This window comes from Calypte anna, chromosome 1 (assembly GCF_003957555.1).
Source record: "Calypte anna isolate BGI_N300 chromosome 1, bCalAnn1_v1.p, whole genome shotgun sequence".
NCBI lineage: Eukaryota > Metazoa > Chordata > Aves > Apodiformes > Trochilidae > Calypte > Calypte anna.
In genome coordinates, this window is record NC_044244.1 from 195,831,384 (window position 1) to 195,859,038 (window position 27,655).

Here is a 27,655-nt window from a genome sequence, read left to right on the forward strand (position 1 = left end):
TAATGATATACAAGCATATACATTTCCTTCCAGCCAGAAACCACAGAGTACCTTGACTGGAATATCCTTTTTTTTTTTTCTTTATTTGGGAGAGCAGAACGACTCCAATTCTGAACTCATCTGGTCATCATTTCCCACTTTGTTTCCCCAGCCATATCCATCTTGTTCTAAGACATGTGGAAGCAGTCTCCCAGCTCAGACTGTGTTAATAAAAGTTCAGAATACCAGGCACTTCACTACATGGTATGCATAATCCTCTACACTGAAAAACCTCTCAGCATTTTTGCAACCCCTCAGTCCCTCCTGCAGGCAACTGATGTTGCAGCACCCTCTGTGTCCATGCAAGACCCAACCCACTGCTAAACCTTCAAAGATTTATAGAACTGGCTGGGTTGGAAGGGACCTCAGAGATCATCAAGTCCAACCCTTGATCCACTCCCCCTGTGGTTCCCAGCCCATGGCACTCAGTGCCACATCCAGGCTCTTTGGAAATAGCTCCAGACACGGAGAATCCACCCCTTCCCTGGGCAGCCCATTCCAATGCCTGATCACCCTCTCCAGAAAGAAATTCTTTCCAATCTCCAACCTAAACCTCCCCTGGCACAACTTGAGACCATGGCCTCTTGTCTTGCTGAGAGTTGCCTGGGAAAAGAGAGCAACCCCCCCCTGGCTCCAACCTCCTTTCAGGGAGTTGCAGAGAGTGATGAGCTCTCCCCTGAGCCTCCTCTTCTCCAGCCTCAACACCCCCAGCTCCCTCAGCCTCTCCTCACAGCATCTCTGCTGGATCCCTTCACCAGCCCAGTTGCCTCCTTTGGACCTGCTCCAGCACCTCAATCTCCTTCCTGTACTGAGGGGCCCAGAACTGGACACAGGACTCAAGCTGTGGCCTCACCAGAGCTGAGCACAGGGGCAGAATCCCTTCCCTGGACCTGCTGGCCACGCTCTTCCTGAGCCAGCCCAGGATGCCATTGGCCTTCTTGGCCACCTGGGCACACTGCTGTCTCCTCTTCAGCTTCCTGCCAATCCAGACTCCCAGGTCCCTTTCTGTCTGGCTGCTCTCAAGCCACTCTGTCCCCAGCCTGGAGCTCCCCATAGGGTTCTTTTCTTAAACCTCATCCCATTGGGATCAGCCCAACTCTCCAGTCTTTCCAGGTCCCTCTGCAGAGCCCTCCTGCCTTCCAGCTGATCCACACTCCCCCCCAGCTTGGGGTCATCTGTGAATTTGCTGATGATGGACTCAATCCCCTCATCTAAATCCTCACTCAAGATATTAAACAGCACTGAGCCCAACACTGATCCCTGGGGGACACCACTAGTGACCGGCCGCCATTTTGATGCAGCCCCGTTCAGCACCACTCTCTGGGCCCGGCCCTCCAGCCAGTTCCTAACCCAGCACAGAGTGCTCCTGTCCAAGCTGTGACAGCCTTGTGTGCTCTGAAGTCAAACAATTCTGAATGATTTCAGTTCAATCAGTTTTTCTTGATAGCCTCAAACACTGAAAAGGGACATCTGCTCCCCAAATGTTGGAAACCAAAAACCAAAATAGAAGGAAAAGTGTTCTTCCACTCGAGTTCACAGTACTGGTCAGAGGCCAAGCATTTACAGAAGGTTTTCAGGGGATGTCAAATGCTGGGACAGATATATAAAAGGTAAGTTTTTAATAAAATGACATAGTTAATTGTTTTACAAGATCCTGGATGACTTTTCAGAGTATGAAGGAGCACTGGCTGGGATACAGATGACTAAGCAGTGCAATAATGAAAACAGAAAGTGTTGTTATAATGCCTGTTGCTATATAAACAACCTTGGGGGATCAGTGAAATAATGCCTGCTGCTATATAAACAGTTGTGTGTGTTTATACCTTTTGGGGGAAATTATAAAATTTTAGATTATTTGCACTCCTAACATGTTGCTTGCCATTGTTTTATTCAATCTAGAGCTGAATAGTTGTGTGGGTTTACTGAAAAAACCTTAAGCTGGGCTACAAAATGCACCCATTAGCTCTTCAGATAGTAGATCTCAAACCCAAACATGTAACACTTATTTTGATTTTCTTTTATAATTTACAAGACTGTCAGCATACACCTCTCACAGTTTGGAAGTTAATCTAACTAAGGAGGTTTTTTTGTTTTTTCTTCAAGTTTCTTGGGGAAGCAGGAGAAGAAAAAAAAGCAACATAGCAAGAATTGTGATTCTAACAAGTTTTTAAGTCCTCAATCTTGCTTTCAGAAGGAGCAAACAGAAAACTGCCACAGCAGTGACAGCCCTCATCCTAACAAGACAAAGTGCTCCAATACAAAAGTGTTTTTAGGGAAATGCTGACTTGTATCATGATATGCCAGTGCCTGCCTCCTCTCCCAAGTGGATTTCAAGGCTGTTCAGAGGTCCACCCTGAGAAGCAGATGTTTACTTTGCAGTTCTTCTAAGAGTACTAAATTAACAAGAAAAACAAGTTACATCAACAGCCTTGAAGCCCCATGTCCTTCATTAGCCCATCGGGCACAGGCTTTAAAGTTCCTCAAGCTGACCCAGGCTGCTTTAAAAACCCTTCATTAAAACCATCTTAAAGGACTCCAATCACAATTTGATTTAGCAAGAACAAATAAGGCATCCAAACAGCAATCAAAGCAGTACCAGGAGATAACTCCATTTTATGCTGTCTCTTCAAAGGCTGCTTACAATTACACTCATTTTTAGAACATATTTAGTCTAAACCAGCCTGATTTCCCTCCCATTTCCAAGGTAGAGGCTATCAATATTTTTTGAACTGTAACAGTGACAACTAACAGCCAAAATGTTGGAAAATCACTGGTCCAAGGCAGTCAATGGAATTAGGAAATGCTGATTTCCATGTTATGGCCACAGTCTGTACACATTAGGTTAACCTGGGGGCTCTGATTGCACCAAATTCATCTGGTAACTTTTCCTGGCTTGTTTTTTTTCTTCTTTTTGTTAACTTGATCTTGCTACCTGAAAAACAGCCCCATCTCCTTTCCTCTCCTCTCAGCTTAGAGAATCTGAATGCACTTCCACCTGAAAGGCAGAGGAAAATTCATGCATGAAATTGAAGTACAGGAGTGATTGAGCAGGAACCAGGGAAACTAAATTCTCATCTGAAAATAGATCTGATTCCCTTCTGCATTCTTTGATTTGCCTTCAAATTACATTAAGCTGCTTCTTCACTTCCCACCCACCAAAGTCTGATCATTATTCAACTCCAGCAGCAGCCTGGACCCTACAAGCTCTGCCAAACATTTAGTAGTGGTTTTCTTCTAATATTTAAAACCAAAATGTGATAATAGGCAATATTTAATACTGGATTTTGGTTTCACAGCAATCGTGTTTATTGGAGATAGACCACAAGAAAATAAGGAAATAGGAGTACGTGTTTGAGAACATGCAGAACACGCTGCAGAACTAAACATTTCCATGAGCCAAAAGCCACGTTTCCTCCAGGACTCCCTCACTTGTATTTGTGAAGCTCTTCCTGAGAGTAAACACAATAACCCCCTCAGAGAGGTCTCAAATGAGAGCCCTTGTGGTTTGAGCCCAGTGTCCCAGTAAGGATATGGGAAACCATTGTCAAAGCCAGGATGGAGGAAGCAGCCACTTACCTAAGTAAATTATTCCCATAAAATTTGGTGGTTAGTGGGTTCATTGTAAAAATAACAAGATTGGGGCCCCCTTGCCCATAAAGGTGCCTCTCATATACCGTGACCATTTTACAGAAAGAACATTAAAAAACAAAAAACCCAAACAATTTAGAAGACAGAGCATTATTGGCCTCAGAAAAGCTTCCCCCCCTTCCCCTTCCCCAGTGAAGCACTAAAATAACTCAAACCATGTTTACCCTTCAGCTGTAGTCTTGTGGCATTAGAGCTCAACCAGATGAAACTACACAGCATAACCTTTCCAGGTTCAGGTCAGAACTTCTTCAAATGCCTTGGCATCCCAAAGTGATGTTTATTGGATTATAAGACACGGGGCACACTTTGTATGACCTCATTCATCCTGAACTTTGGGTTTAAAAATCATTACATCAGGCAGAGAACAAAAGGTCAGATGTGCAAAAAGCCAGAAGGAGAAAGACAAGGAACGTTTTGTACCTACACCTTAAACATGATGTTTACTTTCTGATTTTACCTCCCTAAGCATAATTTTGCACTGCAGAAGAAGATCTGAAGTTTGTTCTTTACCTACAGACACCAGGAGGATAATTGTCTCTGGAATACACAGGTTGAGAACAGTGAACCCACCTTGTCCTGGTTGGAATCAGAGTGACTGTAGCCCAGAGTCCAAATTCAGCAGCCATATCAATGCTATTTCATCAGCTTGGGAGGCAGATGAACATCCACAGAAGCCTGTGAACTTCTTTCTGCTAGTGATAAGGTTCCAGACTAGGTTATAGGAAGAAATGTTTTACAGTGAAGGTGATGAGACCCTAACCCAGGCTGCCCAGAGGTGGGAGGTGCCCCATGCCTGGCAATATTCAAAGTCCTGTTGGACAGAGCTCTGAAAAACCTGATCTAATTGAAGATATCCCTGCTCACTGCAGGGGGGTTGGAGTAGGTGAAGGTTCCTTTCAACCCAAACTATTCTATCATTGCTCAATGAAAGCTCAGAGCAATATAATAAAGTTTCCAAATAGGTTTTTGGGACGTTGCATGTGGTCCTACTCACTTCTCTATTTACCCATTACCTTCATAATTTGACAAATCCACTCTAAAACCAGGCAGGTTTTGGCATCGTTCCAGCTTTACCTTTTACCTTAAGATGTTGCAGAAAAGGAACCTGCAGAATTCTTTCAGTATGCACTCCCTTAGCTATTGCAAGCACAAAGTCTTTCAGCTGTTTGTTCCTTTATTCTATGTTGGGAAACCTCCTTTAAGCCAAAAGGCTCCTGCTTGAAGAAAGCATTACTCAAAGAGCTCATGCCACAGAGCCTAAAAATAGGAAGAATTTGGGGATTTTCAGCTCCCAGCCTCATGTTTCACCCAAGCTGAATTGCTTCCCAGGTATCCATTATGCTACTTCCAGAGGAAAAAGGGGATCTGAGTTCTAAAAACAATTAGATTTTTAACTGAATGTGAAAACCTCTCATTCAAGGAGTCCAGAATCAATAGTTTAACTTGTGTAAGAGTTACTTCCTATCAGGATAACCCTGTCATTCAGCAAACACCAAACAGCATCAAGACAGCCTGACAATGGAAATCATTTCTCATATGTTGGAGCATGTTTCATACTTAAAACCTGAGCTCAGGGAGCATTAAACCAACACACATCCAGCAATCACCTTCTTGAAAACAACTACAAGTGACTTACACTTGCTCAAATGGACCTAAGCTTGATTTTTCCTATTTATATACAATATAAACCAGAAAAATATTGATGTGAATTGTACACAAGGCCAAGAAAGGCAGCTACAACAGCTCCTGTGGTTATTTTCCAGGCTCTTGAAAAATAAAATATTTTAGAGCTCTGCATTTCCAAGTGTTCTGACTGATCAACAAGTAAAATGAGCCAATAAGCATCCAACACTTTTACACCTTTTATTGGAGAAAACTTGCTTTAACCTTCAACCATGGAAGCATTTATGGGTGATTAAGCAGTGGTTATAGCCAAAGCTTTAAAAACAATTATTTGTGCCCTGATGTGCTAAATCCTATGCACAGGAGTAGGAGACAAACCCTGCTGCATGGAGCACAAAACATCCCAATTAAATTGTGCATCAGGAAAACAAAGTTAACACAAGCCCAGGAAAAAAAAAACAAACCCACAACTTGTCACTTGCTTGCTAATAGGAGGTAAGAGTAATTTTTATGTATTACAGTGAGATTTGAGGAAATGCTGCACATTTTAGCATGATTATTTTCTCCCATTACAAGCTGGCAATGTGGCAGAAAGTGGGAAAGGAAGAGACAGGCTCAGAAATGAGGTCCATGAATTCCACAGGTGTTAACACTTTAGATCTGAAAGTCAAGCTTTGTCTGCAGATCACACACCCTCCTCTTTAGGAAAAATTATCCACTACAATTTCTCCCTACACTAACACACTGTGCCATGGCTTGATAACAGACTTCTCACCTTCCTATTTTTTTTTTCCAGTTTCAAAATCTAATGCTTACATATACTATGAAGCTGTTTGACCTGGCAAATCACATGTTTATGTCAGCTTAACTATATCAGGAACCCATTTTCCTTTTGATTACTAAATTCTGGTTCTATTTTAAACACATACTCATTTAAAAAAAACCCAACAAAACAGGAGGCTGAAGAGTTAAGGCACAGAGATGATGACAGCTTTGTAAAACACAAGTGATCTAACACACAGAGCAAACTTGCTGGGGGATGTCCACAGAATTATTTTGGAGAATTGGCTCCAGGCAGTGTCAGTGGTGTCACCTCTCCTTTTCACAAGATCACAGAAGGATTGGGGTTGGAAGTGACCTCTGGAGATCATCTAAGTCCAACCCCTCCTGCCAGAGAGGGTTCACCCAGAGCAGATTGCACAGGATGGCACCCAGGCAAGTCCTGAATGTTTCCAGAGACGGAGACTACATCACCTCCCTGGGCAGCCTGGGCCAGTGCTCTGCCACCCTCCAAAGTAAAGATATTCCCTGGGGAAGGGATCCAGCAGAGACCCTATGGGGAGAGGCTGAGGGAGCTGGGGCTGTTCAGCCTAAAGAAGAGGTGGCTCAGGGGAGACCTCATCACTCTCTGCAACTCCCTGAAAGGAGGTTGGAGCCAGGGGGGGGTTGGTCTCTTTTCCCAGGCAACTCTCAGCAAGACAAGAGGCCATGGTCTCAAGTTGTGCCAGGGGAGGTTTAGGTTGGAGATTGGAAAGAATTTCTTTCTGGAGAGGGTGATCAGGCATTGGAATGGGCTGCCCAGGGAAGGGGTGGATTCTCCGTGTCTGGAGATATTTCCAAAGAGCCTGGATGTGGCACTGAGTGCCATGGGCTGGGAACCACGGGGGGAGTGGATCAAGGGTTGGACTTGATGATCTCTGAGGTCCCTTCCAACCCAACCAATTCTATGATTCTATGAAAACCTCCAGGGCTGCTTGGGCTGAAGCTGCAGGTGCAGTGATCAGTCCAGGTTGGGAGAGCCAAGATCTGCTCCTCTGCAGGTTCCCATTGGCCTTTGCTGATCAGAACAAATGGCCTGTGGGCAAGGAGAGGCAAGTCTTGCATCTGAATGAAAGGGTGACTGTTGCTAGAGCTAATCCTGTCTCATTTCAACCTATTTTATCTTGGCATGGCTGATAGGAAAGGAAAAAAAAAGAAAGCCTTCCAACAAGCTTGCAAAAAACCATCTGTAAATTCCCCAATTTGAAATGATCTGGCTGGGTATCAGCCCATTGCTACCCTAAGAGACTTTCAGGAATGAAACTTCTCCTAAAAGCTTTTGGCTCCCCACAGCTGGAGAAGGTACTTTGTGGTTTTTCAGGTGCAGCCCCTTCCTCTTAACATGAAAATGAATGCTTGGCACTTTACAAGATGAGGACTGGGCTCTGGCTTCAACCTGTGCTCTTTCAAGAACACTTTTCCCTGTGCAGTTAAAATTGGCCACAAATTCAGACAGTGCATTCTTTCTGAACTGTGGGGTTTATGATCTTAGTTTAGGGGCCTCATAAAAGATGTAGTGTGCAAGTCACAGTATCCTACACTCAAAGGGTCATAACCACTGCATCTACACTGATACCCACAGAACTCTTAAAGACACTTCTGCTGGGGTGTGTTTATTGCCAAAACAAATTTCTAGTCCTAACATTTCTGTCGTTCTACTTCCCATGGAAAAGTTTAATAGTTTCTATTATAAAGTTGATTTTCTCCCATGTTAGATAGACTTACAAAGCCAGGAACTGGACATCTTGCCTCATTGCATGTTTAAGAGCTGAATTTCAATTCAGTTCCTTCCATATGGCAGTAGTACATCAGCATTTAACTTTTATTCTCTTAGAAATATATCCCTTTGACCACAACTAAAATACATCAAGAGGTAATTTGCTTTTTTTTTTCTATGCTTCTGTGAATGCTACTTACCTCATGCATTAGACAAGTAACTGAAACTAAAAAAAGCCATTCCCAAGAGAGCAGCACTGACTGATCAACATCTCTAGCAGGTTACACAAAGCACATAAATGCTGTCTGCCACCATGTGGACACAGGGACTCTGGACACATGAAAACAGTGCTAGACAGTCAAGTTCCTTGCTTGGATCTCTGGTGCACTGATGTGAAAACAAACATCCTTGGGGGAGCTGACAGACAAAAGCTTTTGAGGGTTTTTTTTTCATGTCAAACAGCAAAGTTCACCCGTTGCTAATGACTGTCAGATGAAAGCAGAACTATTCTTTGGCCAAGGCTGAGCAAATCATGCCAATGTGAATAGGAGTATCAGTCTAACATCACTTAATAGTTGTCTGACAAAATAAATCCATAGTAGTGATTCTGCCCCTGTACTCAGCTCTGGTGAGGCCACAGCTTGAGTCCTGTGTCCAGTTCTGGGCCTCTCAGTTCAAGAAGGATATCGAGGTCCTGGAGCAGGTCCAAAGGAGGGCAACCAGGCTGGTGAAGGGACTCGAGCACAGACCCCATGAGGAGAGGCTGAGGGAGCTGGGGGTGTTCAGCCTAAAGAAGAGGAGGCTCAGGGGAGACCTCATCACTCTCTACAACTCCCTGAAAGGAGGTTGGAGCCAGGGGGGGGTTGGTCTCTTTTCCCAGGCAACTCTCAGCAAGACAAGAGGCCATGGTCTCAAGTTGTGCCAGGGGAGGTTTAGGTTGGAGATTGGAAAGAATTTCTCTCTGGAGAGGGTGATCAGGCATTGGAATGGGCTGCCCAGGGAAGGGGTGGATTCTCCGTGTCTGGAGCTATTTCCAAAGAGCCTGGATGTGGCACTGAGTGCCATGGGCTGGGAACCACGGGGGGAGTGGATCAAGGGTTGGACTTGATGATCTCTGAGCTCCCTTCCAACCCAGCCAATTCTATGATTCTATGATCTCTTCATATGCAATGAGGAACCTACACTGAGGTCAGGCCCCAGAAATCAAGGCTCTGGGAATGAAGAAAAGAGACAGCAAAACACCAGTAAAGCAGCAATAAAGTTTCTGTCTTTCCACAGGCCTGAGACTGAAACTCAAAGCCACTGAGCTCTCACTTCCTCAGCCTCGAAGGTTAAATAAAAATTTTTGGGAGCTTAGAGGGAAAAAAGGAACAAGACCACTGCTCAAGGGGACTTGGGAGAGCTCAGCTTAGCCAGGTCCACATCTGCATCTTAGCTGAGCTGTGTGCCTCACGTATTCCATGTTCAGAGTGAGAAGAACTCTGACACACCAGCTCAGACTTAAAAGTAATGCAAGAGTTTATTTCATCCTCTTACTAAAGCCTCATCTTCCTCAGATACTCCACAACCCCAGAACTTTGAAGCTGCAGAGTTTGAGGGACCAGCTACCTACTGGGTGTTCTCCCAGTGCCTAAGGCTTCTGAGAGCTACACAATTCCCTCCCATTTTTAGCATCTGCATTCTGCTTTACCTTTGACAATGCTCTGGAATGACAGAGATTTGGGTTTATTGATGTTATTAAGACCTAAGTCACTAATTTCCCTCTGAAAAAAATTAACACATTCGTATGTTCATTCAAGGGCTGAATTCTGAACTGGGAATTTAGGGTCTTACCTACTATTATCCAACTTAAAAAGCTACTCCGTGAACTTTGTGAGGGATTCAATCTCACAAACAGAAAAGATGGGGATTGAAACAATTTGTGCTCACGTACAGATGGAAGTTATTATGAACTCTAAGAATTAACACACATTGTTTTGACTTTGGAATGTAACAGCAAAGCAAGTTTCTCCAAATAAATGCTCTACCAAGCTAGCACTGAGCTGCTTCTAATTCCAGCTGAATTCTCCTGAGTGCAAGATGTGGTTTTCATTGTTATTATCCTGCTGTTTTACAAAACAGTAACACTTTATCTCCAGAAGAAGTTTTTTTTTATGTCAGTAACTTTATTTAATATCAACCCAATATCACTTCTTTCCTACTCATGTTTCTTCTTGCCACTCCAGGTAATTTTAAAAGGAAAACCAAATAAAAATGAAAATAAAAATCTGTGAAACCAGGGAAGCTTACACAAATCCTTTTAAGTATTTCTTGAAGTTGATTTAAGTTTTTCTGGGGTCTTTACATCCCACCCACAGTGATCAAGATTTGCAAAACTGATGCAGGTAAGGTGATGGAGACCCAAGCTTCACTCTCAAGTAGAGTCAGTGGTGTTCCTCCAAGGCACCTCCAAAGGCACCACAACAGCCAGAGAAAATGAAGCAACCAAAATTCACATTTATTCCCAACAGAGTAATTTTCATGACTGGTTCCTTGAATTAAGGCCAACACCTTTGGGCCTTAAAAAGATTCCCTCATAGATTGTAATGGTTTAGAGATAAGGAAGAGGCAGCTGCTCACTCTCCACCCAAACAATTATTTTCAAATAGAATCATAGAATTAGCCGGGTTGGAAGGGACCTCAGAGATCATCTAGTCCAACCCTTGACCCACCAGAGCAGTTGCTAGACCATGGCACTGAGTGCCACATCCAGTCTTTTTTTAAATGTCTCCAGGGACGGAGAATCTACCACCTCACCGGGCAGTCCATTCCATAGCCTAATCACCCTCTCCGTGAAGAAATTCTTTCTAATATCTAACCTAAACCTCCCCTGGCACAACTTAAGACTGTGTCCTCTTGTCTTGTTGAAGGTCGTCTGTGAAAAGAGTCCAGTTCCCACCTCGCTACAGCCTCCTTTCAGGTAGTTGTAGACAGCAATGAGGTCTCCCCTGAGCCTCCTCTTCTTCAGGCTGAACAGCCCCAGCTCTCTCAGCCTCTCCTCATAGGGCCTGTGCTCGAGTCCCTTCACCAGCCTGGTTGCCCTCCTTTGGACCTGTTCCAGGACCTCTACATCCTTCTTAAACTGAGGGGCCCAGAACTGGACACAGTACTCGAGGTGTGGCCTAACCAGCGCTGAGTACAGGGGAAGAATCACCTCCCTGGACCTGCTGGTGACGCTGTTTTTGATACAGGCCAGGATGCCACATGAATGAAGCATATCTGGAAGCTTTTCTTGACACAGCCTTAAGAACTTCTAAAAGCTACTTAAATTCTACAGTTCCAGCCTCAGGAAAACACAAAGGATTCAAAGAATCTCAGGGTTTTAGATGAGTACAACACTTTGGTGATGTATTTCTGCACATTATCTACCTGCTCTGCTTTCATGCAGAATTTGCCCTTGGCAGAACAATAAAAAAGCTGCAATATTTGACCCAGGATCTCAAAACCAAGGTGACTACAACAGTTTATATGGACTTTGGTCACACTTTCACTGATTAAAGAAGTAGTAGAAGCCCCTCAAAATTTCTGATTTCCTTTTATTGCTTTTTTATATCCAACACCATCCAATCTCAAGCATTAACACGTGAACCATTGGTGTTGTACAAACCACTTCAAAGCCTGGCTATTGACTACTCCAGCTTGCACCAGCACCAGTGACCCCATGTACATTTGGAAACTGTTTTTTTTTTTAAACACAAATATCTACTTGAAGTCTTCATTTGCTTTTATGAGTTTAAACACAGGCCTGTGATTTCAAAACCAACTGCAAGGACTTGGAAGGCAACATGGGTGAGTGACCATGTGTCCAAGTGTTCATAGCCCTTTAGAAATTGGACAAGAACTGAACCAGAAGGAGAGATTTCAGCAGGTCCAACAGTGGCAATGATTCAGAGATGACAAGTCATGGAAAAATAACAGGAAAACAAGAAAAGCAGTGGCAGTTCCTGTAAAAAGAAAAAAAAAAAATACTACAGGCACCAGTGCCAACTAAGACAGACTCCAAGAACTGGAAAAAGTACCAACTTGGGCTTGATGAAGAGTTCATTATCTCAACTGAGAAATAAGCACAAGAGTACTTGCACCATATAACTGAATGGTAAACTCCATGACAGGAAAATACCCAAGAAAGGCTGAAAAACAGAGCAAGCAGCATCACCACTCACAAGTTACAGAATGAGCTAATGTATTTACATAAGTAGAGATTAAGGAAAGCATTGATTTGATAGTAATGGAGAGAGAAAGCTATCAAAGCATTTGAAGAAAAGTGAATTTAATCCCTTTTTCTCACTTGTCTTCCCTATGAAAGTCAAGTGTGAACAGCTGGCTGCCATTATTAATACCAGCAACAAAGAGTCACAGTCTAAGTTATATTAACAGCTTGGTTAAGTGAATTTCCAAGATTAGCAGGACTTGATTAACTTCATCTTAAGATATTTTAGCCTTTAAGTAATTTCAGAGCCATTGGAATTATCTTCCAAAATACACTAAGCACGGGCAAGATACCAGAAGTCTGGAAAATGGTAAATGCAATCCAGGCTTAAAAAACAAACAACACAAAAAGACCCAGAAGCTTTACTTTAATTTGGAGTAGGGAATGGGGAGAAAGTGATAGAAGAGAGACCTGGAAAAACAAACCAAACAAGTAGAAACAAAGCATAAAAAAAGATCAGATCACACAAGAATAAAACTGCCAGGCTAAGCTAATTTCAAGCCTTTCAAACAGGTTAGAAACTGAAATGTCATATTTCTGTTGGAATTTAAATAAATCTCTTGGCACTTTCTGGTGTTATATGCCAGAGAATGGGATATTGATGAAGTATGAATGAATACAGAGCAAGTGTGTACTCTTTGGGTGTAGTTAGACAAAGGTTCACTGCTGAACATGGAAGTGGTAGTGAAGTGGGGCTCCACAGGGGTTTAGGCTTTACCCCAGCTCTATTCAATGTCTGAGCCTGGTGACTTGGATAGAGAACAGGCTCAGACATCACACATATGAGAATTGAGTTCTGGATCTACCTTCCCCCATCATGCTTAAGAAGAAAAAGGTGCATCCTAAAGGATATATTCAAGTTATAGCATCTAAAACATTAATTGTCAGCTGCACAAGTTCAGAATGATTGTTTTGTTGCTCATAGAACAAAGCTATCAGAATATAATGAGCTTTAAAAAATTAATTAGAAGATCTGTGAAGCATTTCTCCCATGCTACTTAATGTCTATTAAGCTGTAGAGTGTATCCAGGTTTGGGCACCGCACTTCAGGTAAGATGTGGATTCAGGTGGAGAATAAAACAATAAGAAAGCTCAGAAATTGGGAGAAATGACCCATGAGATAACTCTTAAGAAAGAAGTTGTCTTTTCATGCAGAAACGTCTGCAAAGAGGAAGAGACTTAAATGAACAGGGAGGTTGTGGAGTCTCCTTCTCTGGAGACATTCAAACCCCACCTGGATGTGTCCCTGTCTCACCTACACTGGGTGATCCTGCTCTGGCAGAGGGGTTGGACTGGATGAGCTCCAGAGGTCCCTTCCAACCCCTGACACTCTGTGATTTCTGTGATTAGAAAAAGAGATTATTCAATTAAAGAGAAGCAAACCAGATTTGTATTAAGTGTCAGAAAAGGCTTCAATGGTCAAGACACTCAAGCACTGGAACTAAGTAGTATTTAGATCCCATTCTTCTTCAGGGAAAGCTCCACAAATATCAACCAGGGATATAAGACAGGGACATAAAAGCAGCTGACCCTCTCCTAGGTCTGGGCAGTCTTAATGGCCTCCATTGGTCCCTTTCAAACCAGCTTTTTGAACACTTTAATTCCATACCCAAGGTGTTGGATTAGTACCACCTCAAATACAAGCTTCTAAACTTATGCATTTGCCAAATTAAAAGATGTTTTAAAAATACATTAAGAGCAAGAAAGGAAGGATGACTATAGGAGGTTTTGGGGTTTCTTAAATATAAAGTCACACACTTGCAAGACATGAATTTCCACTTTGCTGTGTTTTCTTACCATAAGCATAGGGGCAGAGGGCTACTAAAAGTAGTAACACATCAAAAATAAAGGCAGAGCAAAGAGAATACATGAACTGATCATCAGTTGTGACAATAAGTAAGAGAGAACATTTATAATTTTCAAAACACCATGTACAGACTCCCAACTTGTACTATTTGAAAAGGAAAAGATTCATTATTAGCTGCACAGCCCTTCTCTGAACATCACAGAAGAAAATCTCAAGCCCAAAGCATTAAGACAACCTTAGAGAAGGTAACCACAGACAGGAGATGCACACTCATGCCATACTAACAGACAGCAGATAGAAGTAAAATATCTCAGTGTACCAACCTGTGCTATATTTTTGTTAAGAAGATACACTCCATATTCAAACTGAAGCTTCTCCCCTCCTTTTGGATATAAAGGAAATCTGATGGGAAAGAAAAAAAAAAAAGATTTAAGGTTAAGTTATTCAGATGCTTAAGTAAACTTCAGCAAGGCACAGACTCCTTTTCTGAGGAGGAAAAGATTTTAAAAGCCTCCCTTGCTGACTTCTCCCAGGAACCCCTCTCCACAGGATGCACTCAGGAACCCTTTGCAGCCCCAGTCAATCAGCCTTTTAAAAACTGATGTCAAAATTCAGCTAATGAATAACATTTTCTAATGTATTTAAGGTTTTCAAAAGATGCTTTATGGCTCCCCCCGTGCTGCAACATTCCTCTCACTAAGTGGAGCATGTTTTCAGAAGCATTCAGCATAACACCAGTTCCATGTTACCACTTTGTATTCAGCCATTCATATGTGCTTAGCTCTTTTCCAAACAGAAGGAAACCTTTCAGAAAAGTGTTCTCTTTTGATTAAATTTCTTATTTTGTGACTGGAAGAACCCAAATCTCTTCACACACACAAGATGTTTGCAGAACACAGAGGGCATATGGGATTCCTTCCATTTCATTTCCTTCCATTCCTTCCTGAAGTCAGTTACAGCATCAGAAGTCACTGCAGCCCTTGCAAATATTATATCCCTCATTTTTATTGCTTCTATTTAATAAATAAAGCATTTTTTACAATTTTAAATGCATGGATGTAGCTTACATGAAAGCAGCACAGCTTATTTCTCTCTTAGCTGCTCCATGAGATTACAGAACCAAAAGTTAAGTCCTTTAAGTACTGAAACTGTTTGAACCTCTGCATTGAAGAATATAACATGATGTGCACATTCTAGAGACCTTTGTTTAAGGGAAGAAACTCCCATAAACCTATTTGTACACTGCATTTTTTTAGGATTCTTTTGACTCCTCCTTACCAGCAGAGGTTACGAGGTCATCATGGTCAATCTTGATAAAAATCTAACATTTATATTTGTGGGAACTACACCATGAAATGAGCTTTTTGCCTTTTCAAGAACTGCATCTTCTGCAGCTCCTAATCAAGATGCTGAGCATCTTATCTGCACCACCCTCCCCATTACATCAGAAACCAAAAGTCTCTCTCAAATATAAGATAACAAATACAGGAAGATCAATATCTACTAGAAACAACACACATTCTGGAGGGGTGATTAAGCAAAGTGTATTTTATCATCAATCAGCCCCACAGCAGACTACATTTGCAACTTTTAAGGAGAATTAAATAGCACCATTAAAGCTAAAGGTTAACAGGTCATGATCACAGCAGATCAAATATTAAGACATCAGCTTCAAGTTTTATGCTACTTTCAAACTCACTGGGTCACTTCAAGTTGAGGAATATAAAAATCACCACAAGCAGTATATATTTAGCTCACCTTGCTTAATAGATCTATAAATCCAACTTGTTGCCCATGGAAGAAAATAAAACCTTTCAAAGTAAACACATGCTACAGAAATCCCACGATGCATTATCCTAAGTGTAAAACCCCAATCAAAAGGAATTCGTGGTAATATCTACAATTACACTGCCCAGACTGAGCAAGATTTAGATTTAGAGGATACTTTTACAATTAACAGTATAAAACTCACTCAAGCTTGACTATAAAAGCACCATTAGGAACACAAGCCATGTTTCACTGGAAGATAGTATTTCATTAAGTCACTAATAATAGAACACTTTTCCCATTACTAGACACAGAGCTCTTCAATCCATGCAGTGCAGAAAACAGAATAAAACTGTTTTACAGTGGTTTACATCTCCCACACACAGTTTCTTTTAAGCTACAAAGATTAAACTCTTCTGTTTACTATGCTGGTATTGGTGCTTTTCTAATATCCATGTTTCTGCCCTTTATCTTCCCCAAATACATCTTGAAAGATTCTTAACTACAAACATCCCTGTGTCAGCTATCAGAACATAACCACTTACATGAAAGTCTGGAGAAAAGTCAGTGGGTGTCTTTGTGTATGCACATTTAGGAGTCAAAGATCAACTGGAAGGCAGGAAGGCTCTGCAGAGGGACCTGGACAGACTGGAGAGTTGGGCTGATCCCAACGGGATGAGGTTCAACACGGCCAAGTGCCGGGTCCTGCACTTTGGCCACAACAACCCCATGCAGCGCTACAGGCTGGGGACAGAGTGGTTGGAGAGCAGCCAGGCAGAAAGGGACCTGGGAGTCTGGATTGCCAGGAAGCTGAACATGAGCCAGCAGTGTGCCCAGGTGGCCAAGAAAGCCAATGGCATCCTGGCCTGGATCAGGAACAGCATGGCCAGCAGGTCCAAGGAAGGGATTCTGCCCCTGTACTCAGCTCTGGTGAGGCCACAGCTTGAGTCCTGTGTCCAGTTCTGGGCCCCTCAGCTCAGGAAGGAGATTGAGGTGCTGGAGCAGGTCCAAAGGAGGCAACTGGGCTGGTGAAGGGACTCGAGCACAGACCCTATGAGGAGAGGCTGAGGGAGCTGGGGGTGTTCAGCCTAAAGAAGAGGAGGCTCAGGGGAGACCTCATCACTCTCTCCAACTCCCTGAAAGGAGGCTGGAGCCAGGGGGGGGTTGGTCTCTTTTCCCAGGCAACTCTCAGCAAGACAAGATGCCATGGTCTCAAGTTGTGCCAGGGGAGGTTTAGGTTGGAGATTGGAAAGAATTTCTTTCTGGAGAGGGTGATCAGGGATTGGAATGGGCTGCCCAGGGAAGGGGTGGATTCTCCGTGTCTGGAGCTATTTCCAAAGAGACTGGATGTGGCACTGAGTGCCATGGTCTAGCAACCGCAACGGTGGTTCAAGGGTTGGACTTGATGATCTCTGAGGTCCCTTCCAACCCAGCCAATTCTATGATTCTATGATTCTATGAAAAATATTACCAGCTTTTATATCTCTTTCTTTCTGTGTTATCTTGCTTGCCTATTATGCCTGGTCACAAGCAATAAACTGAAGGAAGAGGAACCCCAACATTTTATATAGTGCTTTACTAAGTATAAATGAAAGCAATTTTAACTGCTGGCTCCCCATGTGAAATTCTTTTTCCTTGCTCCTTTGAAAAGCAAGACTGTCAGCTAAATCTCTCACTTTGGCATGCTACAAAAAGTTAAGTCTTCTGTGTAAGGTTTGAGTTATACTTGCTCAAAAAATACATTTCAAAACTACTATTTTAGTATTTTTATAATCACAAAGCACTCAATAAAATGAAAAATGGCATCTGGCTGCCCATGCTGCTCCAACATGTACCACCTTCCTTGTTTCCATTCTTGCTGATGTGTTTTTTGGGGGAAAAAAAAGAATCATTAAGCCCCTTTAAAGCAGAGCACAGATATTTACTCTAAGGTGAACGTTTCAAAGGAATAAGTTTGGTATTTTTAGTGGAAAGAATTAAAAAAAGCAAGCCAGAGGTGTCTGTTGTACAACCAGCAGAAAAGATCATCTGAGAAGTAACTAAGTAGTACAAAACTTGCTCTGAGTACACTCAGGAGTAACACATACTGTAAGGAAACATACACCTAAAATGCAGAAATTAGGAATAGAACACTTTCTGCTTTGTAATATTCAAACTGTATCAACACTGTGTTGTAAAAATGTTGATAAATACAGAGTATTCCTTTTAAATAATGTGTAGGCTTCTTAAAATATAGCTCTAGTACACCCTGAGTTTACCCCAGATATTCTTTTCCTGTATATAAAGAGCACACTGCTCAGCTGGCACAGAGCAGTAATAATTTTAACAGTGACTCACAAAGATCTTAGTCCAGAGAACATGAACTTGGTGCAGGAAAAAAACATTCAGTAACTTTTAACAGGTTAACCCCATTTGGAGTTGTTTCTGCCCTTCGTGTTTCCACTGTACGCCAGGTTATTCTTGCTTCACTTATGACATCTGACATGGCAGCAGTAAGAGCCCATGCTGGGAAAAAGCACAAGGAAAAGTAGTAATAAAGGGAATAACAAGCTAGTGAGCACATGGAAAGGCAGCTTTAGGACTTAGGACAATTGTGCCAAAGATGCTGAAATGAAAGAAGTCCCACTCTGAATTCAGAAGGTGGAGAGCACAGCATTAAAGTGATCCAAAACTGCAAACCAGCCTGATTCTAACCAGATGCTCAATATGTGCCTTTAAGATCCAAGATAACAAAGAGGATTCTCAATCTTAAAAGCTTACGTTTGTTTTGGAAGTTTTATGTTTTGCTTATTTCATCCTGAAGGACTGTGACAAATGCAAAGTTTTTATTAAATTATTTGAGTCCTGTGTTCTGTTTTCTAGGACTCACTGGGCTCCAAGTCAGATGAGGAGTATTACCCAGCTGTACCACACTGCCGGAACCACAATAAACTGCAAAACATCTATATTTTTAGACACATAGCTCACCTCCCCTTGCATGACATGTCACCTTGGACGAAAGTTGGGTTCTTCTTCTGATATCACAGTGACAAAACAGTTTCTTCCACAGTGAAGCAGAACAAGATCAAGTTTACAGGCTTGAAGCACACACAAGGCTTGTATTAACACTTGTATATTCAATATATTCACTAATATATTCAAGACACAAATTTTCCCAGTCTCACATGAAGAGGTTCTCATTGCCATTTCCCATGGTCAACAGTAAAAACAGTAAAAAAAAAAATCTAAAAAACAGAAAAGCTTTTACAAGGCACTTCTAATAATCTCCAAATAATTTAATTTTAGAAGAACTTGAAATAGAGATGGCAACTCATATGGCCCCACCTTACCCTTCTCCCCTCACTCCTCCTTGGAGGCTTCCCATGAACAAGTATCTCCTCTCTACCTGTAATTATAATCTGATTTATTCCAACCAATCTCCTGTTAATCATAGAATCATAGAATTGGCTGGGTTGGAAGGGACCTCAGAGATAATCAAGTCCAACCCTTGAACCACCGTTGCGGTTGCTAGACCATGGCACTGAGTGCCACATCCAGTCTCTTTTGAAATATCTCCAGGGACGGAGAATCCACCCCTTCCCTGGGCAGCCCATTCCAATGCCTGATCACCCTCTCCAGAAAGAAATTCTTTCCAATCTCCAACCTAAACCTCCCCTGGCACAACTGCAGACCATGGCCTCTTGTCTTGCTGAGAGTTGCCTGGGAAAAGAGACCAACCCCCCCCTGGCTCCAACCTCCTTTCAGGGAGTTGCAAAGAGTGATGAGGTCTCCCCTGAGCCTCCTCTTCTCCAGCCTCAACACCCCCAGCTCCCTCAGCCTCTCCTCACAGGATCTCTGCTGGATCCCTTCACCAGCCCACTTGCCTCCTTTGGACCTGCTCCAGGACCTCAGTCTCCTTCCTGGGCTGAGGGGCCCAGAACTGGACACAGGACTCAAGCTGTGGCCTCACCAGGGCTGAGCACAGGGGCAGAATCCCTTCCCTGGACCTCCTGGCCATGCTGTTCCTGAGCCAGCCCAGGATGCCATTGGCCTTCTTGGCTACCTGGGCACACTGCTGGCTCATGTTCAGCTTCCTGGCAATCCAGACTCCCAGGTCCCTTTCTGTCTGGCTGCTCTCCAACCACACTGTCCCCAGCCTGGAGCTCCCCATGGGGTTGTTGTGGCCAAAGTGCAGGACCCGGCACTTGGCCGTGTTGAACCTCATCCCATTGGGATCAGCCCAACTCTCCAGTCTCTCCAGGTCCCTCTGCAGAGCCCTCCTGCCTTCCAGCTGATCCACACTCCCCCCCAGCTTGGTGTCATCTGCGAATTTGCTGATGATGGACTCAATCCCCTCATCTAAATCTTCAATGAAGATATTAAACAGAAATTAATTACTGCTCTGCTTCCTAAGTGTCAGCTGCTGGATAAAGAACACTTTAGCTTAATCATGGTCTAAAAAAACCTGGGATGGAAGTTGGAAGGGAGCACATTACTAACAAGAAACTCTCCTCTTCCTTAGAAGGAACCTCATGCTCCAACCAGATATTATTTTTCTTAAAATCTGATGTTTAAAACAATGGGATGCCACTAAAAATTTGCAGTTCCAAGAACAAAGAAGGGCTTTTTGAAGTACATAGGGAAACTGATTTTTCAGTCTATTTTTTTTTTCAGTCTGTATTTCAGTCATCAGGAGGTTTTGCTGATAAGCAATAAGTAAACAAACAAGTGTGAGAAGGTCAAGGCTTAGATCTCCATAGCCAAATATTTCTACTTGTAAGAAACTCAAATCAGCCCCAGAAATCAAAGCATGGACTCAAGTGAGTCCAGATTAGCCCAAGGAAGAATCTCTACTTTCCTTGTAAACTGCCCAGGCAAACAGGGGTGGAAAAGGATGAAATCCCAGCTAAAAGAAGTGGTTAAGTGTCAACATTGGTGTTATTTTATGCTGTAGGCTCTCTGTGAAAGTTTCTGGAGCACCAACCCTCATTAAATCCTTCCCAAAGAGTTGTGAAAAGGAATAGGGGAGGCAGAGGTTACATGCTTTGTTCACAGTTACTCTAATGGGGAAATGTAACCCCGAGTCAGCCTTTTAAATACAAAATAAATAAAAAAAACCAGGGCTGAAAGTCTACCTCTTCTCCAGAGTGAATCTACAGAACCTGCACCCCTCTCTCAAAAATGGAATTCTATTTTGAGTTCTTTAAAACCTTGCAACACTTCCCAAATGCTAAGTTTGAAAATAGACAATAGCACCCAACTACAGCACCAACAGGACCCCCAGGGAGCTGTTACTTCAGAATTTATCTTTTTATTATTCAGAATTAATCTTTACTCAGACAGTTATCCTAACATGGTAGTTAGAGAAGGAGAATACATCTTAGACATAATGAACACAGCTATCTCAAACTGAAAAAGGTTTAATTTTACTACAGTAAATAATATTTTAAGGTTACAAAGAATGTAGACAAGGTGATAAATTGTCAACCCTGGTATAAAGTTCTCTAAAATAAAGAAATTTAATATATGTATTTCCAGTCAATATAGAAAACTCATGGTAGATGAGTTGACAATTTCCACTCCAGCTGAAGCTGCAAACAGCTAAATATCATTGTTAACTCAAGGAAGATTTCAGTTTTCAGTTCTAGATGCAGTCTTGGGTATGTCTAAAAACATTTGTGGTTTGGAAGCAGTACAGGATGAGCAGAGAGGAGTTTTGATGAATGCCTCTGTCAGCTGTACCTGTCCAGGGGCCTGAAGACATTTCTGGTGTCTTGAGGCCCCTCTGACTTTGACATCTCTGCAGGAATCCCATCCAAAAGCTGCAGCATGAACCCCAGGAGACCACCAGATCCCACTCTGCTGATAAAAATCCCTGTTCATCCAGACACAAGCAGATCATCTTATAACTGTAAAGCTACAGGCACCAAGAAATCCAATGGATCAGCTCTAAAGCAAGTTCAAACCTTCTTGTACCTCAGCTGTGGTAGCTCTTCCTTCTGGATAAACTTCATCACACTTTGTGGTAGGAAAACCATATAAATTACTTCCCAGTGTTGATTTCAGCTTTATTTTTAGGATTCAAGGAGGCAGACTGTGCTTATGTGCTTGCTGAAAGTAAACCTGAGAAATTTCAGTGGTAGATGCTAAAGAAAAGGCCCAAATGAGGATTTTCTTTTCCAGATTCACAGTTTAAGGTGAGATGCTTGCAGCTCAAACCAATCAGGTTTGGTGTTTTTTTTCCTTATAAAATGTCTTAGTTACTCCTTAATAAAAGAAAGGGGTTTAAGCCACCTCTGACTGGTTCTGAACATCTGAACTAAACCACTGGTTTTGGTAAGACAGAACGGGCAGGAAGTTTGTTACCTCAGAGTTTCCCACCAGAATAGTTCGCTAAGTTGAGGCTGGAGAAGAGGAGGCTCAGGGGAGAGCTCATCACTCTCTGCAACTCCCTGAAAGGAGGTTGGAGCCAGGGGGGGGTTGGTCTCTTTTCCCAGGCAACGCTCAGCAAGACAAGAGGCCATGGTCTCAAGTTGTGCCAGGGGAGGTTTAGGTTGGAGATTAGAAAGAATTTCTTTCTGGAGAGGGTGATCAGGCATTGGAATGGGCTGCCCAGGGAAGGGGTGGATTCTCCGTGTCTGGAGCTATTTCCAAAGAGCCTGGATGTGGCACTGAGTGCCATGGGCTGGGAACCACGGGGGGAGTGGATCAAGGGTTGGACTTGATGATCTCTGAGGTCCCTTCCAACCCAGACAATTCTAGGATTCTAGGATTCTATGATTCTAAGTGATGTACTGAAAAATCAAAAAATCAGAGAAAAAAGGTCTTGAAAAGACTGCTTGTGTTGTCCACAAATAACAGTGGAAAACTAGAGGTCTGCTTTAAAGCTAGAAAAGTGCCTAATTTTAGTGTTGTAAGAATGAGACCACCCTTCTTACAACTCAAATAATCTGTCCTAAATGTCCTCCTCTAACCACTAAAAGCTTCTTTTCACTGTCCCACCTTTTCAGCTGACTTTACCCAAGTCCTTATCAGCCATCAAGATCTCATTTAATTTTATAGCCTCAGCTAATCTTTAGCCCTTTCTCAAAGTAAGTGAAGTGTTTGATGAACATGCAGTAAATCACCACAGGGTTTTTGGTTCAGTCAGATGGTAACTGTTAGGAAAAGCTGAAAGAATCCTTAGTCCATGCATTGATTTCAGACCTCAAGTATCTCTTATGAATTCAAGTCCAAATATATTTACTGCTGTGTTCTGTGATTTATGAACTCCTCTGCATCCAGAAAAATCACATATGAACCAATCTATTGATGGCCAATTTTTATTGTCTATAACCACCTGTCTTTAATACAAACTATATTTAAAGCTTAAGCAATTGCTTCATTTCTAACTGCTTTCACCTGCTTCTACTTTGGTATTGCACCATATGTTTTAAATGGTTTTTTTTCTCTCTTTGGTTCAGACTTAAGGCATGACCCAAATCATATTAAAGCCTCAAAGTTTAATCTCTACTTCAGAAAGGGAAGAAGTCAATAAATTAATTGGTTTTACACATGTAACTGGTTTTCACTGCCTGAAGTGGGGCACAATTTAAACAGCATATCACATCCCATTTGACAAATGTAAGCTAAATTTCAAATATAGTTTGGAATTGTGTTACATCCCCTTAACTTTCACAGGGATTCAAGAGTTAAAGACTGCTCATATTTGCAGCTTTGCAAGCTAAATTAACAAGGACATTGTTGCTTTAAGACTACTTAATTATCCAGTAGTTAACTGGACTATTTAATTATCCAGTAGTTAACTAAGAAGTGAAAGATACCAATATTAAATGAAGCCAACATCACTGCATTTTCACATCACTTGCAAGACACTTCCAGCCCAGCTGCAGCCACCAAATTTTTCAGAGAACAAACCTGACATAGCTTTTTCCTTCACTTCTTGTTCCATGGCTGCAGCAAGATGACTGTAGAGCAGATTTGGCAGAATGCAGCTGAAACTCAATTATTCACTATTATACAGATAAAGAACTGATGTAATTTCTGTGACTGTAACAGTCACAAGTGTGATAGCAGAGAGCCATCCATCAGACCCAGGCAACAACTCTGCCTCATGCAGCACTACCAAAAATAGGGAAGTTTAGAAAATTATGAATTTCAAGCTTAAACCCTGAGATAAGACACCCTAGAGGAGGACAGAACTAAATAGCCCAATCCAGATAAGATAATGACATGAAAAAGTCACAAGTTCTTGCTTGATATGACTGAAGCATGAGGAGAACAAGAACAAGGTTTAAATATTTACTGAAGTTTGAGTTATTTCTATCTCAGCCCCTTTTGGGGGGCTGAGAGGGAGGCAGAAGGAGAAGAAGAAACCTTCAGCCTAACCACATCCTGTTTGCTAACTGCAAAGGAATGTTGCATTCAGAGGAGAAAGACTTTGTTATCTTCAGAAAGTCCTAGGACTTCTCTGAACCAGAATAAAGAAAACCCTGAAAGCCTTTTAAGTGAGACTGAATACAATTGTCCAGGCAGTTCACTTAAAATCATTATTCCCAAGGACACTTTGAATCAAGTATTAGGATAATTAGGCTGCTCAGGAGCCCCAGGCACCAAAATACCCAACACTTCCAACCAGAAGACCAAAGCACAAGAAGCTTTGGCTGCACAGCTTCAAAACCTTTCTCCTTCTCAGAGAAACCACCTCATGGTTAGATCAGCTTCAGAGACCAGCACAGTTCTCAAGCAGGACTCAAGCAGCTGAGTGCTTGTTGGAAGAAAGACAACTACAAAGGAACTGTATGAAACTGCCTTGACTTCTTAATTCTAGAGACACAACATAGAATTTCAGACTGGTTTGGGTTGGAAGGGACCTTCAAGATCATCTAGTTCCATCCTCCTGCCATGGGCAGGGATATCTGCTACTGGACCAGGCTGCTCCAAGCCCCATCCAACCTGGCTTTGGGGCATCCCCAGTTTCTCTGGGCAACCTGGGCCAGTGTCTCATCATCTTCCCAGTGAAGAATTTCTTCCTAATCTCTAAGCACTTCTGAGCCTTCTGAGATCAAGTCACCAGCTGATGGTGGAGGCCACTAACTGACCTTAGGGTGACTGCTGGCCTACCAGGAAGAGCTAACTAACCTGCCAAAAATCAGCATGACTGGAAAAAGTTTTAAAATTAAAAAGTTAGGTCTCCAATGGGTGAGCAACACTGAAACCAAATGGAAAGACTGGGAAAAAAAAAAAAAAGATTATGAGTGTGTATTTTGCTTTGTTAGAGATGAGATTAAGCCATGAGTATGATTCACAAATCACAAGTGAATTCAGATTTGATTGCTGTATGGTGTTTAGTTCCTAATTGAGAGAACAAGCTGAAGTTGTAAAACAAACTTGATGACAAAAATACAGACTGCCAAGGGAAAAAAAAAACAACATATCTTCATTCAAGCTTTACACAATGCAAAGATAATTATTTTACTGGGAAAGAAAAACATATTGGCAGTTTAACTTTATGAGAAGTATTTGCAAAATACTTGTCTGAACAGCTCAACAAGAAGATAATCGAAAGCAGAGGCATTGCCATCTCTCTATTAAAAAAAGAAACTGCTGTGACCTTGCTTTTAGAGAATGTACAAAATCTGTGGAGGCTGCAGAGAGGAAAAGAAAGCAGACCCAGATGATGAAAGTCAGGCAGCTCTCAGTGAGCCACTCACCAATTTCTACAAGAGAGTCTCATTCTACCAATTCAGCAAATAACACTATCAAACACCTCCAAAACACAGCTAGCAATCCATGGAACAAGTGATACTGATGGCTTCTTGCAGCTTGTGCATTCCCAGAAGGTTTTTCAGCTTAAATTCAAGGCTTGCTACATATACACCACGATGGATATCACCAGGATTATCTGGAGAGCAGACAACCTCACTATCAGAACTTGAAATCTCCCTGCCACTGAAGGCTCATTTTTTAACTAGAGGGCACTTTCTACAGGTCAAGTCCTTGCTTATTGAAAAATGAAGTAATGTTTTGAAAAATAATCTCATCAGGAGTATAGTGTTCCAAGGGGAGTAAATTCAGACTACTATGTCTTTGCAGAAACATTTCTCAGCTGTAGATGTCTGGGGTCACTGGTCCCTCATCTACTGCAGTAAACAAAAGTGGCTTGCTCAGACTGGGCAGGAGCATGTAAAAAGCTTCTAGTTTCCAGCAACAGTATTAACAGCATGTAAATTTCTTCAAGAACACCTGATGTAATATTTGGTGACCAAGTGATGGGAAAAGTGGTGACCAAGAATAAAATAACCCCCGGATTCTAGCTAAATATCCTTAAGAATGTGGGATGTAAAAACACAGTTCAAGATAAGTTCATGGCAAAAAGCATTCTTTGAGCAATAAAGTTGAACACTTAACACACACTCAATCTACCCCAAAGAATCAACTTTGCTTTGACAGCTATTAGATTTCTCAACAAACCATCTCCCTCCATCTGATTTACTGCTGCCAAGATTTCTTCCCAAAGCTGCCATTTGATTATCTCAGCCAAAGTACCTACCATGATTAAAGACTTCTCAATGGAGTGGGAAGATGTTAATGTCACTGAAAAGTTATCCTTCACTTGCCTGGGTCATGATTTTTCAGGCTGCTTTGTTGAAAGTGGCTTATCTGTTACCAGGCACAGAGCAATAAGCACCTTTGCTTGCAGTAACTCTACTACAGCTCAGAGACTGATTTTCCTCCTTGTCCAAACAGGAGCAAGGCAGCAGTAGTCAGGACCACTTTTAGGCTGCATTCATTCAACAAGTGGCTTCTAAATGCTCCAAAATCACTCTGCAGGTCTGTTTGACAGCTCTACTTCTTCTGCCAGTCTGGCTTTGCCACACTTAAAAAAATTCAAGGACAGAGAAAGGTAATTTTAGGAAGCAATCTTGCAGCAGAACTGGTTTGGATATAAACTTATCTTTAATTAAAGGCCTGAGAAATGAAGGTTTTTGCATCAGAACTGTCAGTAGTTTAGTTTGTATGACAATACACACAATGTAATGGAAATTTTCATTAGTTAATGTCACTGAAAAGTTATCCTTCACTTGCTGGTGCCATGATTTTTCAGGCTGAAAGTGGCTTATCTGTTACCAGGCACAGAGCAATAAGCACCTTTGCTTGCAGTAACTCTACTACAGCTCAGAGACTGATTTTCCTCCTCTTCCAAACAGGAGCAAGGCAGCAGTAGTCAGAACCACTTTTAGGCTACTTTCATTCAACAAGTGGCTTCTAAATGCTCCAAAATTACTCTACATGCCTGGTTGCCATCTCTGCTTTTTCTGTCAATCTGGCTTTGCCACACTTAAAAAAATTCAAGGACAGAGAAAGGTAATTTTAGGAAGCAATCTTGCAGCAGAACTGGTTTGGATATAAACTTTTCTTTAATTACAGGCCTGAGAAATGAAGTTTTTTGCATTAGAACTGTCAGTAATTTAGTTTGCATGACTTAATACACACAATGTAATGGAAATTTTCTTTAGTAGTGCAAAGGAGGATGTCTAAAATTCAACAGCAACAGATCAAATTAATGCTTTAACACGTGCAGATTAAAAGCACATCTGGCCCAGCTATTCTTAGCTTTTCCACTTCTCTGAAATTTAGCTCCTTAGACTAATTAAAAACATCTCAAACTGGCTTAACCAACTTGCTGGTTTGAGTTCAAGTCTCAATCAGCAAGGCATGGAGTTAAGATTCACCACGTCCAGTCCTGCACTTGCAGATCAGCTTGAGCTGTACACAAGCTGTATCAGGATAAACTCACTCATGGCTTTGCATCCTTAAGGAATACAAAAGTATTCTGAATATCCAACAAAGGGAGCTGTGTTACAGGCTTGATGTGCTCTAAAAGACTCCTAATCCCTGTGAAAAATGAGCTGTTTTCTCCTATTTATGCCTTTACACTTTCCACATGGGCTGCAGCAAAGAAATTAAACTGCTTTTTAAGGTACCAGCAACCAGGGGATTCCAG

General features: G+C 42.0%; 1 protein-coding gene across 2 annotated transcripts in view; it reads right to left on the bottom strand.

Moving 5' to 3' along the window:
- The window catches only part of UVRAG (UV radiation resistance associated), a 113,561-nt gene that overhangs the window by 20,043 nt on the left and 65,863 nt on the right, over positions 1 to 27,655 (bottom strand). For both annotated transcript variants that reach the window (XM_008495187.2, XM_030460918.1), the window contains exon 13: positions 14,226 to 14,304. In XM_008495187.2, the coding sequence (XP_008493409.2) occupies positions 14,226 to 14,304 (79 nt within the window). The remainder of the gene's footprint in view (positions 1 to 14,225; positions 14,305 to 27,655) is intronic.